This window comes from Nymphaea colorata, chromosome 4 (assembly GCF_008831285.2).
Source record: "Nymphaea colorata isolate Beijing-Zhang1983 chromosome 4, ASM883128v2, whole genome shotgun sequence".
Classification (NCBI taxonomy): Eukaryota; Viridiplantae; Streptophyta; class Magnoliopsida; order Nymphaeales; family Nymphaeaceae; genus Nymphaea; species Nymphaea colorata.
The window spans coordinates 3218459-3233150 of record NC_045141.1 but is presented as its reverse complement, the minus strand read 5'-3'; the positions used below and the strand labels follow the sequence as shown (position 1 = coordinate 3233150).

The 14692-nt window shown below is 40.0% G+C and overlaps 1 protein-coding gene and 1 pseudogene across 1 annotated transcript; both read left to right on the top strand.

Moving 5' to 3' along the window:
* The first annotated feature begins 262 nt into the window (after positions 1 to 262).
* LOC116252954 (zinc finger protein AZF3-like) lies at positions 263 to 1129 on the top strand. The gene has a single exon (XM_031627610.2). It carries the CDS (start codon positions 376 to 378, stop codon positions 1018 to 1020), a length of 645 nt encoding a protein of 214 aa, XP_031483470.1. The 5' UTR covers positions 263 to 375; the 3' UTR covers positions 1021 to 1129.
* Positions 1130 to 2885: 1756 nt separating this feature from the next.
* On the top strand, positions 2886 to 8152 carry LOC116252575 (shikimate O-hydroxycinnamoyltransferase-like; annotated as a pseudogene).
* The last annotated feature ends 6540 nt before the right edge of the window (positions 8153 to 14692 follow it).

The following is a 14692-nucleotide window of genomic DNA, read 5'->3' as shown; positions in this document are numbered from 1 at the left end:
GTTGATTTTCCAGATTGGAAACTCAAGAGATGACTTGTCCACTACGGAAGACAGCTCTTCCAGATAGGGAGAGAGAGAAAAGAAACGACCAACCCCACATAAAACGTGGCCTTCCTAAAAGGACACCTCAAGTTTGTCCGCAGAACACGCATACTCGCTCATCTCTCTCGCTCTCTCTCAGCTCTTACTCGGCAACTTCTTCTACTCTCCCAACCGCCACTCACCTTCCCTCGACTCTCTTTCTTCTATATAAGGAAGAAGAGCAAACTCTGCTCTCTTCACTCGCACAAAAGCTAGACTTCTTTCTTGTCCTTCTCCTTCTACTACCCTTTTGCCCTCCGATTTCTTTCCCCTAAGAAATCAATCAGACCTCTCATGGCAGCTCTTCTTGACACACTCTCTCTCCCTCGCGACCACCAACATCGCTTCTCTTCCACCGCCACGGCCACCACCTTTACCTCAGAGGAGTACGCCCCCCTCTTCGACTCATGGAAGAAGGGAAAGCGTTCCAAGCGCCCCAGATCCGAGGAAGAGTACCTCGCCCTGTGCCTCGTCATGCTCGCGAACAGCGGCCACACTGCCGCCACGGCGACGACGACTCCACTACAAGCAGCGGCCACCAATCCAGCCTACAGATGCACCGTCTGCGACAAGTCTTTCCTCTCTTACCAAGCGCTGGGCGGCCACAAGGCCAGCCACAAGAAGGTCGTCTGTTCCGCTGACTCCGGCTACAGCCACCCCGAACGCGCTAAGGTCGCCAAGATACACCAGTGCTCCGTCTGCTCCAAGCTCTTCCCCACCGGCCAGGCCCTCGGCGGCCACAAGAGGTGCCACTGGGACGGAGGCTCCGCTGCTTCTGCCACAAATGTTTCTGGTAATTCTGACGGCAGCCATGACTTTTTGATGCACTCGAAGCAGCCGAGTTTGGACCTGAACTTGCCAGCAAACCCTGATTTCTGGGCTTTCTCCTCGAATGATGAAGTCACTAGCCCATCGACGCTCAAACCCCACTTGTTTTAATCGCTCTCTCTCTCTCTATGTAAAGAAGTTAATTCTTTTGTAGTTTTTTCAAATTCTTTGATTTGTGTATGTATGTGCATATATATGCGAAGGGATTTATTTATCTGAATTCATTTGTTAATCTTTTGGCATCCCTAGATGTCAAATTAAGCCTAAAACGAGCGGTGGTTGGCAAATTTGTTCAGTTCTCTTCTTTCTGCTTCAGTTAGATTGAGACTAGAATTGTTCGCTTTGTGCAGTTTGCTTTACAAGTAGTTGAATTCAATTTTGGTAGGTAAATGAATGGGATGAGAGAGATCCTCTCTTCGTTTCCTCCCTTTTTTGCTGTTCTGTTTTTCCTTGTTTGGAAGGCAGGGGCGGTTTCTGTGCAGTTGACCTGGTCTGTCACTCTTATCTTCACCATTTTGTCACTATCTCTGGTCTGCCAATTGTGAATTTGCATAGTGGTAACGTCGAAGGAGAGGAAAAGTCTGATATTATATATTTGGAAGTGTTCTTGTGCACGGTTCGGTGGAATCATTTTCTAGTACGCGGAATTCCAATTTCCAAAAGATGACTTCCTGTGCGGTTGTTAATCGTAACTGAGAAATTCTGATTTTTGTGATGCACATGGGAACTTTGTTTCCTTCTCGTGAAAACTCGACAGTTGCACTGGGAAACCGTGTCTTTGTGTTCTTCCGAGATCACTCAAATAACTAGACTTTAGCAGTGGGGCGGCGGCAAGAGTGCTACTGAAGCTCTGTTTAGTGGAAACGCAAACTATTTATTATTTAATGATGGGCGGTGGTGTCTTTTATTTATTCGTCTCTCCTTCATGCAAACCAAGGAGAAAGAAAAATGAGATTGAAATTGTGGGGGAGTGGCATTATTGGAGCGAACGCATTATTAGAAAGCGGGGGTTCAGGTTCATCTCATATTGATGCCTTTATCCTTATCTAAAGGGAGGGGTCCAATGGGGGCCTTATCCAGCAGGTCGGTAACATGCCGCTTGGCTTGTCTGTATTCAGACTGCCAGGTGCACGATCCTTCAAACTATGAACTGCTAATTAAATTGGTTCGTTCGGCAGATCGTTTGCCGCAGCCCGAATTCCCTCCACTGAAACGAAACGATGCACGATGTGGCGATGGGTGTTCCAATTATAAAAATCAACCGTCAATCCTTATAGACCACACAAGTGCGGCCCCCAGATACGGGGTGGAAATCATCTTGTAGGGTCCATTTTACGGCGCTTAGCCGGTGCTTTTCAAGCAGATCATGAACGGAAACGGAAACGGGATGTGTATAATGAACAAAATGCCCCTATAAAATAAGAAAAAAGGAAGGTTTTTAGAAGAATAAAATAGGTTTCTAAAAGGTTTCAAAAAATTTAGTGTTTTGAAGCAGCAAGGGTATCAGCAAGCATCAATCAAGCTCAAGCACTCAAGTTCGAGCACAGCTAATCGTGGGGCCTTTGCACGGAGCACGCACTCACAAAGCAAACCATGTGGGCTTCGCTCAAGAAGTGACTAGTCGATGACGTGAAGTATGGTAGGATGTAGAGACTGGCTAGTGGGAATGAACAAATGAATACCTAACACTCAATAGTTCGATGCAGCGAGCAACAGACACAAAAGCTCATTTTCCGTATTTGTGAATATCAAATGCGAGAGGTAAGAGCCATCAATCATACTAGAGTCATACCCCGACGATTCTTCAGTCGTTTTGGCTTCGTCTTGTGCGCGATCAAAATCCTATCTATCTTCTTCCCTTTGGGTCATGTTTTTCAAGTGGAGGCGTCTCTCTATGGGTGGGCGTGCAGCATCACGTTGCTGACGGGTTCTCTCCTCTGCATTTTGTAAATTTCTAGTCCGATATTGCTCGTGGCATGGATGTGGACGTGGATGTAAATTCCCTCCCCTTCATTGGTCGGACCATCTTAAGGGCAAGGGATCCTCCAATGCCTGCCTTCCATGTGCCTCACATGGAGTATCAGCCTCCTTCCCCAATGAAAAACAAGATCCCGGCAAAGATGCCACTTAGAAAGCCCCAAGCTACACCTCCGTCCGTGGCAATTTTCAAACTTACCAAAGACCAATTAACCAAGTTAAAGAACATGGCCAAGGAAGGAGATAATTCCATCAGCTATAGTTCCTATGAAATGCTATCTGGGGCACGTATGGAAATGCGTTTGCATGGCCAGAGGACATAGCTACAGACAGCTGTCTGCTTGTGTTAAGTTTCAAGGAAGTAAAGGGAGGAAAGAAATAACAATGCAATCTTTACGAGGTTCGGCATTATGAGCCTATGCCCATGGAATAGAGGAAGCTCTGTTTCTCTCTTATTTATTTTTTGTTCAATTAAGAACGAACTCTATTTAAAGAGTTACATGATACAGCCCAATCTTTCCCTACAGATCATGTAGGATTAGGATCCCTAAACATTAGGGAATCATAGTAATAGAAAAGGTAAGATAAGATTTTCTGTTATGTTTCCTCTTTATCTAAAGATAACGACTAGTTGGCTGCTGGAGATATCTTCCCAAAAAATATAGGAAGAAGATGAGCGTGCTTCCTTTCATTACACGCTAACATACTCCCCCTCAAGTTGGTAGGCAGACATAGGTCTGTCCCAACTTCTCCACAATCATCCTTTGTCTTTCTTTTCCTAGACTTTATGTGAAGATGTCCGCGAGCTGGCTATCGCTTCTGACATGTGATGTTGCAATGGTGCCATCTTGAATTTTTTTTCTAACGAAATGAGAGTCGACAGTCGACTTTAATATGTTTTGTTCGTTCATGGAACACGGGGTTTGCGCTAATATGAATAGCGGCTATGTTGTCGCACATAAGTTCCATTGGAGAGTGAGTTTCGTCCTTCATATATTTGAGGAGGGACTTAATCCAAATCAATTCACAGATACATATGGCCATGGCCCGACATTCAGCCTCCGCACTGGAACGGGCAACTACAGCTTGATTTTTACTTCACCAAGTGATCAAATTTTCTCCAATAAATGTGCAGTACCCTGAGGTTGACTGTATGTCATTAGGGTCCCCAGCCCAGTCCGCATTGCAAAAACCAGTAACATGAAGAGTTTGATCTTGTCTCATTAGGATTCCCTTCCCCAATGTCTCCTTTAAGTACCTTAAGATTCGGTCAGCAGCTTCAACATGGTTGGATCTCCGCTAGTGCATGAATTGGCTAATGACACTGATGGCATACATAATGTTAGGCCGACTAACTATCAAATATATAAGCTTACCTACTAGTTTATGGAAACTCTCTTTGTTCTTGACAACATCACCACCTTCTTTCCTTAGCTTGTTGTTCATCTCAAGAGGCGTGTCTACAGGTTTAGTGCCCAGATATCCAGTTCCTTCTAAGAGATCAATTGTATATTTGCGTTGACATATGAATACTCCTTTGTCTGAGTGAGCCACTTCTATTCCAAGGAAGTATCGCAACATCCCAAGGTCTTTGATTTCAAGTTCGGTATTTAAACATGTTGATCTCAAAGTTGTCTCCAGTAGGTATAATATCATCAACATACACAAGCAAAATGGCTACCTTGAAATTTCTGGTAAATGTGAACATGGTATAATCAGCAGAGCTTTGCTGAAATCCATACTTGATAAGGGCAGTCTTTAGGTGAGCAAACCAGGGACGTGAGGATTCCTTCAGCTCGTATAGGGCTTTCCTTAGTTTGCAGACATGTCTAGGCCGGCAGCTAACTCCTTGTGGAACTTCCCTGTCGACCTCTTCTAATAGTTCACCATAAAGGAACACATTCTTTACATCTAGTTGAGAAAAAATCCATCTTTTTGTAGATGCTACTAACCGTATTCATTTTTGCTACAGGAGCAAAGCTTCATTGTAATCGATTCCCTTAGTTTGTGTAAACCCCTTTACAACGAGGCAAGCCTTATATCACTCCACATCCACATTGCTTTTAAACTTTATTTTATAAATCCATTGACAGCCCACCAGTTTTTTTACTTCCGGTTGAGGAACAAGGTCCTATATATGGTTCTTTTCAAGTGTCTTGATTTCTTCTTCTGTGGTTGTTTCCACCGTAAATCTGCACAAGTTCCAATAAATTTTCTTAGCTCTTGATGACCATAAGTAGCAAAGATATATGACTTGTATTTATTCGAGAGAGCTTCAAAAGGTAGATATTTATTGACTGAATGGATATTCTCAGCTGATAAGTAAGTGTAGTAGTCACTTAACTTGGATGGCGGTTGTGTTACTCTAGATGAGCGTCTCACTTTCATGATTGCTGTCATCAATAGGGAAATGTGCGGTCTTTGGTTGGCATATAGGCATTTGACTAGCGAAGAAGTCAGCTAGTGGACCGGAGTATCATCAACATTGTTCTCAATAGATCTGTTACTGACCTCCCCCTATCTGCAGCTGTCAGAAAAAATTCATTTTCATAGAACTTTACATCCCGTGATACAGTCATACATTTGGAAAGAGGACCAAAACAGCGGTAACCCCTTTTCTTGCTTGAATACCCCATGAATATACATTTGATGGCATGCCGCTGAAACTTATTTCTAAATCTTTCATGTACATGGATGAAACATTTGCACCCAAACACCTAAGGTGTTTAAGTGATAGAGGTTTGTTGAGGAGAAGTTCAAGAGGAATTTTTCCTTCTTTGCTAGAGTTAGGGACCCGATTAGATGTATAACACGCTGTCTCAATGGCTTCACTCCAAAAATTTTGTGGTATATTCATGTACATCATAAGAGCTCGTACAATATTTAAAAGTCGTCGGTTTTTCCTTTCTACGGTGCTGTTTTGCTGGGGTGTCCCGGCGCAAGTGTATTGAGGTTGTATCTCATGCTTCCTCATAAAATTTTTCAAAGTATCATTAACATATTCACCACCATTGTCAGAACAAAGCATTTTAATCTTAGCACCATATTGAGTAAGGATGAGAGTATAAAGTTCTTCAAAATTTTTGAGCACTCCACTCTTATTTTTTAAAAAATAAATCTAGGTTATGGGTCATATCATCAATAAAAGAGACATAGAACTTAAAACCAATATAAGAGTCCTTTGGAGCAGGCCCCCAAACATTTGAGTGCATGAGATCAAAGGCCTTTGTAGACCTTTCATGAGTCGACTGGAAAGTGGCGTGTGAATTTGGCAAATTCACATGCATTATTATTATCAATAGTGAGAGACGGGATGAGGAGAATGAGGTTTCGATCACGTGTCCTAGCCGTGTGTGTCAAATTTGATAATCTATCCTTCGAGTCAATTTAAATTTAGTAAAAAAACTGAAACTGTCAGCATCCAAAGTGTAGAGGACACCATGTCGCTGGCCTTTACCAATCACCTTCCTCATGCTCGGGTTCTGAAACATTGCATCCTTCTTAGAGAAAACAACAAGACAATCATAATCTTGAGTGATTTTGCTAACTGACATAAGGTTGACGGCAAGTTTAGGAACGAGTAAAGCAAAACTAATATTTTTCTCAAAGAATGTTGTCTTTTCAATGACTACAACTTGTATAGATGACCCATCAGTAGAAAAAACACAACAATAAAGGTCCCTATTTAGATCAGTAAGTCTTGTGGGATCATTAGTCATGTGATCAGTAGCACTAGAATAAACTATCCAGGAATTGTTTCTTGTGGCCGTCAATAAGGCATAGAGCTTACCTTCTGAGATTTTGCCTACTGCTTGAGATGAGACAAGATTTGCCTTGGAAAATTTCTAAAAGAATTTCTCCTTGTCATCTTTGATGGCAAAGTTTGCAAGGTTGACATCTTTGACCGAGATTGACAGAGACCCTTTTCCTTCCCTAGTCATCCCACAAGTTCCCAGCAGTGGTCATGCGTGTGATCTAATTTCTTGCTATTTTTTCATGACTGTCCTCCATGGAGTCTGCTTTAGGAGGGACGCTCATGACTCTTCACCTTGACACCTCTCTCTGAATCATTTGGCGAACAACATTAAATTTTATCAATGGCATAGTATTGAGGATTTGAGTCCTTAAAGTCTCATAGTTCTCATTCAATCCAATGAGAACTTTAAAGATTCGATCTTCTTTGAATCGCTGTTTATAAACAGGAGGATCAAAGGTCGCTGGTCGGTATTTGAGGAGCTCATCATATAGGCTCTTGAATCTTCCAACGTACCGCTACACATCTTGGTCATGGAGAGTGAGATTGGCAATTTCACATTGTATGGTATACCCGAGCAAGGTTATTTTGCTCACTGTAAAGTTCTTTCATGGCTTCCCATACTCTGTGTGCAGTATAAAGAGATTTGGTATGGATGGTTCCATGGAGTTGAGCAGTCATCCCATGACCATGCCATTCTTGGACTCCCATTCATCGTCGTTGAGATTTGTAGTAGTCGGAATTTTAATTTTTTGTTGGTATATCCTACCTTTGATCTTCTACTAAGAAACAAGCGAGCAACCGTCGCCCAACTCAAATAGTTTGCACTATTGAGTGGGTGGAGGTAATTTTCAGGGTATTGCTTTGATGCTCGGTGGACTTGGCTCCCTTAGATGCATCATCTCTCTGATTTGACTTTGCACCGTAAGTCATGGGAAGATGATCACATTACGGTCTCCCGAGGTCCTCAGATAATCATTGTTCTGATGGAAGTAAGGGGAGGAAAGAAAGAACAACACAATCTTTACTTGGTTCGGCATTATGAGGGAGCCAAGTCCACCGAGCATCAATCTAAAGAGTTACATGATACAGCCCAATCTTTCCCTACATATCAATAGGATTAGGATTCTTGGAAATTAGGGAATCATAGTAACAGAAAAGGTAAGATAAGATTTTCGGTTTTGTTTCCTCTTTATCCAAAGATAACGACTAGTTGGCTGTTGGAGATATCTTTTCAAAAAAATATAGGAAGAAGATGAGTGAGAGATTAGTGATTGATGACTCAGCTTCCTTTGATTACGCACTAACAGCTCGCAGCTCTAGCCGCCACTACAGGCAGGTTATTTCAGCAACATCATCTTCACCTCGATGCCGGTCACAGTCTCCAGTGACCTCATGGCCATGCCTACATTCTATGTTGCAAGCAAAATCTGCAATGCCATCTCAAGAATGGATGATCGGCACTTGAGGTCGGCGCTCGACTACCTAGAGCAACAGCCTGACTTGACTTGAGCATGCTCATTCGTGGGGCCCACACGTTTGAGCATCACCAACTGCCCATTCATGATGAGGACTTTGGGTCGGGGAGACCCATTTTCCATGGGACCTGGCGGCATAGCTGATGAGGGCCTGGCTTTCAGGCTGCCTAGCCCTTCCAATAATGGGAGCTTGTCGATTGCCATTGCCACGCAACCTGACTTGATGAATGATTTTGATAAATTGATATATGAGATATTAGTCCCTCCACAACTTGTGTGCAGATAGTGTGGTGTGTGAACTACAAATTGAGCGTAGATGTTCAGATCATATGATCAGTTGTTCGATCCTTTAAGACACAAGGATTTTAGGCAAGGGTGGAGCCATAAATTTTTCATGAGGGGGTTCAAATTAAAGTTTCTAAATTTCGACTAGGGCTGAAATACCATGTTTCAAAATGTTTATATAGAACAAGTGAAATTTTCTAACATTTACGTATAAATTTTAAAAAAAAAATGAGGTGGGGCCAAGGCCCAAGCGGGCCCTATCTTGGCTATGCCCTTGACTGTAGGGCCCATTACATATCTCTTCCTAACTTAACCTCGAATAAAAAAAATAGACTTAGAATAAGTACTTATGCTTAATTTTACCTCAATGCCTTTCATGCGCTTCTTGAGAGATTGTATGCAAATGCCTTGCACGGGCAGCAAAGAGTGATCGATCCTACCATCACCTGGTCTTCTTTTGCTATAGGGAGTTGGTTGGGCGAGTTAATAACCATCCCTCAACATATTCATTTTTTGTGTATCTTGACATCAAGCATATTTGTGATCGACCTATTTTTCTTAGACAAGAAATCAATTGATTGCATTGGTGGAGAGTTGGCCTCGACATGCAAATAGTGGCACACAGTATTACGTGGTTTAGCTTTGCATCCTACGTCCACGAGCAAGAGAGTCCAATTTTCTTATTTTTGTGTATGTATCAATACAATATTTCATTCCTTTATATAACAAGAGAGTTTTAAGAAAGAGAGGAAAACGTGAAGCACTTCCATAAATAAAATATACGTCGAGTGATGACCGTTGCTTAAATTTCTATGTGAGACTTTCCTTGCTGAGCTGTGACCAGATATGTTAATTGATCTTCTTGAGAACGTTGCAATTCTAACACTCCCCCTCAAGTGAGGCATACATGTTGTGGCATCCCCACTTGCTAGTGGTTGTTTGAAGCTTCATTTTGGTAACTCCTTTAGTCAAAGTATCGGCTACTTGATCGGTGCCTTTAATATAATGGTTTCTATTTCTCCATATATAACTATCTCTGATGTAATGACAATCAATCTCAATATGTTTGGTTCTCTCATGAAATAAAGGGTTTGTAGATATGTGTATTGCAGTCATATTGTCACAAAACATGTCTATTGGCTTGGTAATTCTAAAACCCAATTCTTCAACTACGTTCTTAGTCCATGTGAGCTCACTAGCGCCAGATGCCATTGCACCTTCTACACTAGACTTAGCCACTACCCTTTGTTTCTTGCTTTTCTATGCTACTAGATTTGCTCCAACAAAAGCACAATGTCATGTGGTACATCTTTTGTCACTAGTGTCACCTGCCCAATCAGCATCAGTAAAACCAACAATGTCAATGTTTTAGTTTCTTTTGTACTAGAGTTTCTGCCTTGGAGTACCCTTCACATATCTGAGGATGCGATCAACTGCTTTCATGTGAGAATCTCTTGGGACTCTGCATGTACCTGTTGATGACATTCACAGCATAAGAAATGTCAGGATGAGTAACCAATAGATATATTAATTTACTTATAAGTCGTTGTAATCTTTCTTTTTCAACTTCTGGTTCATTGTCACATGGCCCAATTTTGATGTTTGGTTCAATAGGAGTGTTTGCCGGTCGACCATCTAAATTTCCAGTCTTTTTCAAAATATCTAATGCATAATTTCTTTGACATAACATGATACATTTATGTGATTGAGCAACTTCAATACCAAGAAAATATTTGAGTTTTCCCAAATCCTTTATGTCGAAGGTTTTCTTTAAATAGTCTTTCAAAATCTGAATGCCTTCTGCGTCATTTCCAGCCACAACTATGTCGTTCACATAAATTAAGATTATAGTGATGTTCTCTTCAAGTTTTTTGACAAATAAACTATTGTCTGTGTGACATTTGTGGTATCATGTTTTTTTCAATGCCTGACTCAACTTTATGTACCAAGCTCTAGGAGATTGTTTTAAGCCATATATGGCTTTGTTAATTTTGCAAACTCTTCCTTTCCTCTTGTTTGGATGACTTGGAGGTAAAGACATATAAATTTATTCATTCAGTTCTTCTTGTAAAAATGTGTTTTTGACATCTAGTTGATGAAAACTCCAATTCAAGTTACAAGCAATAGAGAGCAATATTCTCAATGTATTCATCTTTGCGGTAGGAGTAAATGTTTCTTCATCATCCAATCCTTTATTTTGCGTGAACCCTTTAGCCATTAGACTAGCCTTGTATCTTTCCAAGGTTCCATCACTTTTGTATTTTACTCTATAATGTCATTCCCATCCCCACTATGTTTGTGTTCTTTGGCGCAATGACAACTTCTTATGTTCTAGTTTGCCTTAGAGCTTCTAGCTCTTCGTCCATAGTCTTCCTCCAATTAGGATCTTCTTGAACCCCTTGACATGACTTGGGCTCTTGAATACTATCAAGGTTTATAATAAACTTGGCATGGTAGTCAAAAACTTGATTGTAAGACACATAGTTGTTGATTGGGTAGGTTTCATAATCTACTAGATGTGAAGGAGCACGCCTAATTCTTCTGAGAAGTGTTGTGTTATTCTTTACATTTCGATAGTTGTTGCAAGTTTATGATCATTTGAGTGGCTCTCATTCTCAACATGAGTTTCATTATAGGTTTTTTGTGCATCAGCCACAGTTATAAACAAGTCATCATAATCATGCGAAGTGGGGTTAATGGGCTCCCCCTGACTCTTGCCATCAAGATTAATGTTAAAGGGAGAGATTCATTGAAATGCACATGACGGGAAATGAAAAATTTTCTATAGACAAAGTTTTACGTTTACTTTGCATGTCATAACCCATAAAAATGCATTTAATAGACCGTTGACTTAACTTGTCTCTTTTTTATGGATGTTGCCACACGTATGCTACACATCCAAACACCCAAAGATGATCAAGCTTAGGTTGAGATTCTATGAGTCGTTTGATAGGACCGAGGTAGTTCAACAATTTTCTCTGAGTCCTATTAATAACATAGCATACAGTGGAAACAACATATTTCCAAAAATATTTTATACATTCATCTAAAATAAAAAATGTCTTGCAACTTCGAGTAAATATCTGTTTTTCTTTATTTTTATATTCAGTGCCATTGTATGATCTAAAACTTTTAATTTTCAATCCATATTGAGTTTCAATCATTTTGTAAAAGGTTTTGAAGTGAAAGAGCAATTCAGACTTATTTTTCATAAAATAAACCCATGTGGTCCTAGAAAAATCATCAATAAAAAGCACATAGTAATTAAATTCATCCATAGAATCAATAGGTGCAAGGTCCCAAACATCAAAGTGTACCAAATTAAATGGTTTTTGACTAATTGAATCAATTAAAGAAAATTTAGGTCTATTGATCCTAGCAAATTTGCATATTTCACACTCTCTACAATTGAAGCAAAGATTAGGAAATAAATAATCTAAAATTCTAGAAGATGGATGTCCCATTGTTGGCATCATTCACGTTCAATGCATGATTCACAGTTCTTATTTGATAGAGTTCATTGACGAGTTGCCCTTTCTTATTTGATAGAGTTCATTGACAAGTTGCCCTTCACCAATTGTCTTCTGAGTCGTCCGATCCTGAAAAACAACACTAGTAGCAGAACATGCTACATTGCAATTTGATTCCTCATTGATTTTAGCAGCCGATAGAAAATTGGTAGTCAGCTCAAGCATAACAAGCACGTTTCTAGAGTGATTTTTGTTAAAAAAAAATATTTTACCTACTCCTTTCACAGCTATAGGAGCCTCATTGGGGGCAGCTACAGGACCATTATGTCTAGAATGATAATAAGAACTTAAGAGAGAATATTTATTGGCCACATGATCTGTGGCCCCCGAGTCAACTACCCATTTCAAGTCTTGACCCTCAATATTATTAACAATAGTAAGAGTCATACATGTTTTGCATGTACCTTTGTCGCCTGCGGTAATTGAGATGTCCGTTGGCCTTTGAAGTTGAAGATCCTTTATCATTTCAGCCAATTTGTCCAAAGTTATTTGGTTTTCCGATGAAGTGGTGGCCTGATTTGCTTGACTAGAGTTGTTGTCCCTTTTGTCTTGACTACGACCCATGCTTCTAAAAGATGAATTCTGCCCTTTGTTAAGTTTCTAATGAAGAAACCAGCAAGAATCTCGAGAGTGTCCATTCCTCTTGCAATGAGTACATTTGACCTTTCTATTGTCATCACGTTTGTATTTAAAGGACCTCTCACCAATGGCAGCATAGGCATGTTGCAAAACCTATTTGTCTTCATTGTGTATCTCTTGACAACCATCAGCTAACGTACCCATAGCCTTACACCTTGACTCTTCACGCATAAGCAAAGAAAAAAACTGATGCTAGAGAAGGCAGTTCATGGGCCATAAGTATTTGGTGACGTAGTTGTTCATAATCATTAGGCAGTCCAGCTAGAATTTCAAGGGTGTGATCTTGTTCAGGTTGCCTTTTGGCCTTAGTAAGGTCTGTAATCAATGGAACATAAATGTCCATTTCATCTCATATTGCTTTAAATGTACCAAGATACTCACTAATAGATGACATTCTTTTTTTCAAGCTGCCCTTCTTTTGTGCTAGTTGATACATACGGGCAGTATTGTATTACTCACCGTAAAGATCTTTGGCACCTTGCCAAACTTCTTCACCGGTCTCTAAGAAGGTGAAACTGGTTGCGATCTTGGGCTTCATAGAATTTATGAGCCAAGATGTAATATTGTGATTGGTGTACCTCAATCCCTTGTATTTTGGATCCTTGATGGGAGGGTTCTTGATATTACCATCAATATAATTTAACTTTAATTTTCCACTAAGAAATCGGTTAACTGCCTTAGACCATGGAAAATAATTGAAACCATCAAGCAACGTATGAGTAATTTTGAGATTGGGGTTACCTTGTTCATGAACACAATCTTGTGCATCGATCCATCGCTGGTTTTAGTGATGGTAGCTTCATTGTAGTCATTTCTAGTTTCCCTTTCTTGCTCCATAATGACTCGCTGCTTGAAGCTTGAAGGTTTTTACCTCAGAAGATCTTTTTACTGCTCTGATACCATGATAGACTGAGATTTTGATTAAAGAAGAAGATGGTAAAGAGAAATAGTGGCACACAGTATTACATGGTTCAGCGCAGCCTACGTCCACGAGCAAGAGAGAGACCAATTTTCTTATTTTTGTATATGTGTCAATACAATCTTTCATGCCTTTATACATCAAGAGAGTTTTAAGAAAGAGAGGAAAGCGTGAAGCACATCCATAAATAAAATATAAGTTGAGTGATGATTGTCGCTCAACTTTCTACGTGAGACTTTCCTTATTGAGTTGTGACTAGATACGTTCATTGATCTTCTTGAGAATGTTGCAATTCTAACCATTAGTAAGAAAGAAGATAGAGTTTAAAGAAGACGTTGAATCGTCTCCTCATCTTCATCTTCGTTAGGTAGAACGAAAGCACAAAATGAAGAAGAAAAAATAGTATTCTAGAAAGTCATGTTAGAAAGAAGCTGCAGATAAACATAACTGCATGAGCCACGCTGAAGTCATGAGACAGTGCAAAGTACCGAGTGCACCTTTTCCATGCCATCATGGTGTTGTTTAAAAAATCGTGTACTTTACATATCATATTGTAGATTCAAAACTTCATTTTGATAGTTGGACATTTGAAGATATCATATAAATGTTTCCACGTGTTGATAAGCTCACCTACCCACTTTTGTCGATTGTAAACTAATTCACACTTATTCTACATCGCCTTGCTAATAGCTAAATTGTCCAACTACATAAAGCAGAATTGCAGCTCCATGAAACTAAATTTCAAATCTTTTTTTTTGGATCACACCTTAAAACCAAAATTTTTTTTCCATCTACTTTAAACTAAATCATGCCAATAATTTAAATAACCCAATTGTTTTCTCCTATACAATAAGAACAATTTAAGTCCACGAAACTAAGTAGCTCATCTATTTTCTTAAATTTGAATGGCTCCCTCCCATATGCTAAATTGTCAATCTCTCAACTATTTCCTTTCGCCTATATTGAAACTAAATCATCGATTTCTATGAAAATAAATCATTTTTCTGTTTCCTTAAATTTGAATCACTTTTTGTCTTATCTTTGTGTCGTGTGTATGAGTTTGGGCATGAGTCAACCCAGCCCGATAAGTGTTGGGTTCGGGCTGGCCCGCACAGCCTGAAACCCAAGCCTGTTGGTTTTTCTTTTCTTATGGAAAGAACATCAAGAAACAAGTCAATAGATCCTTCTTTTAATGAGAGGA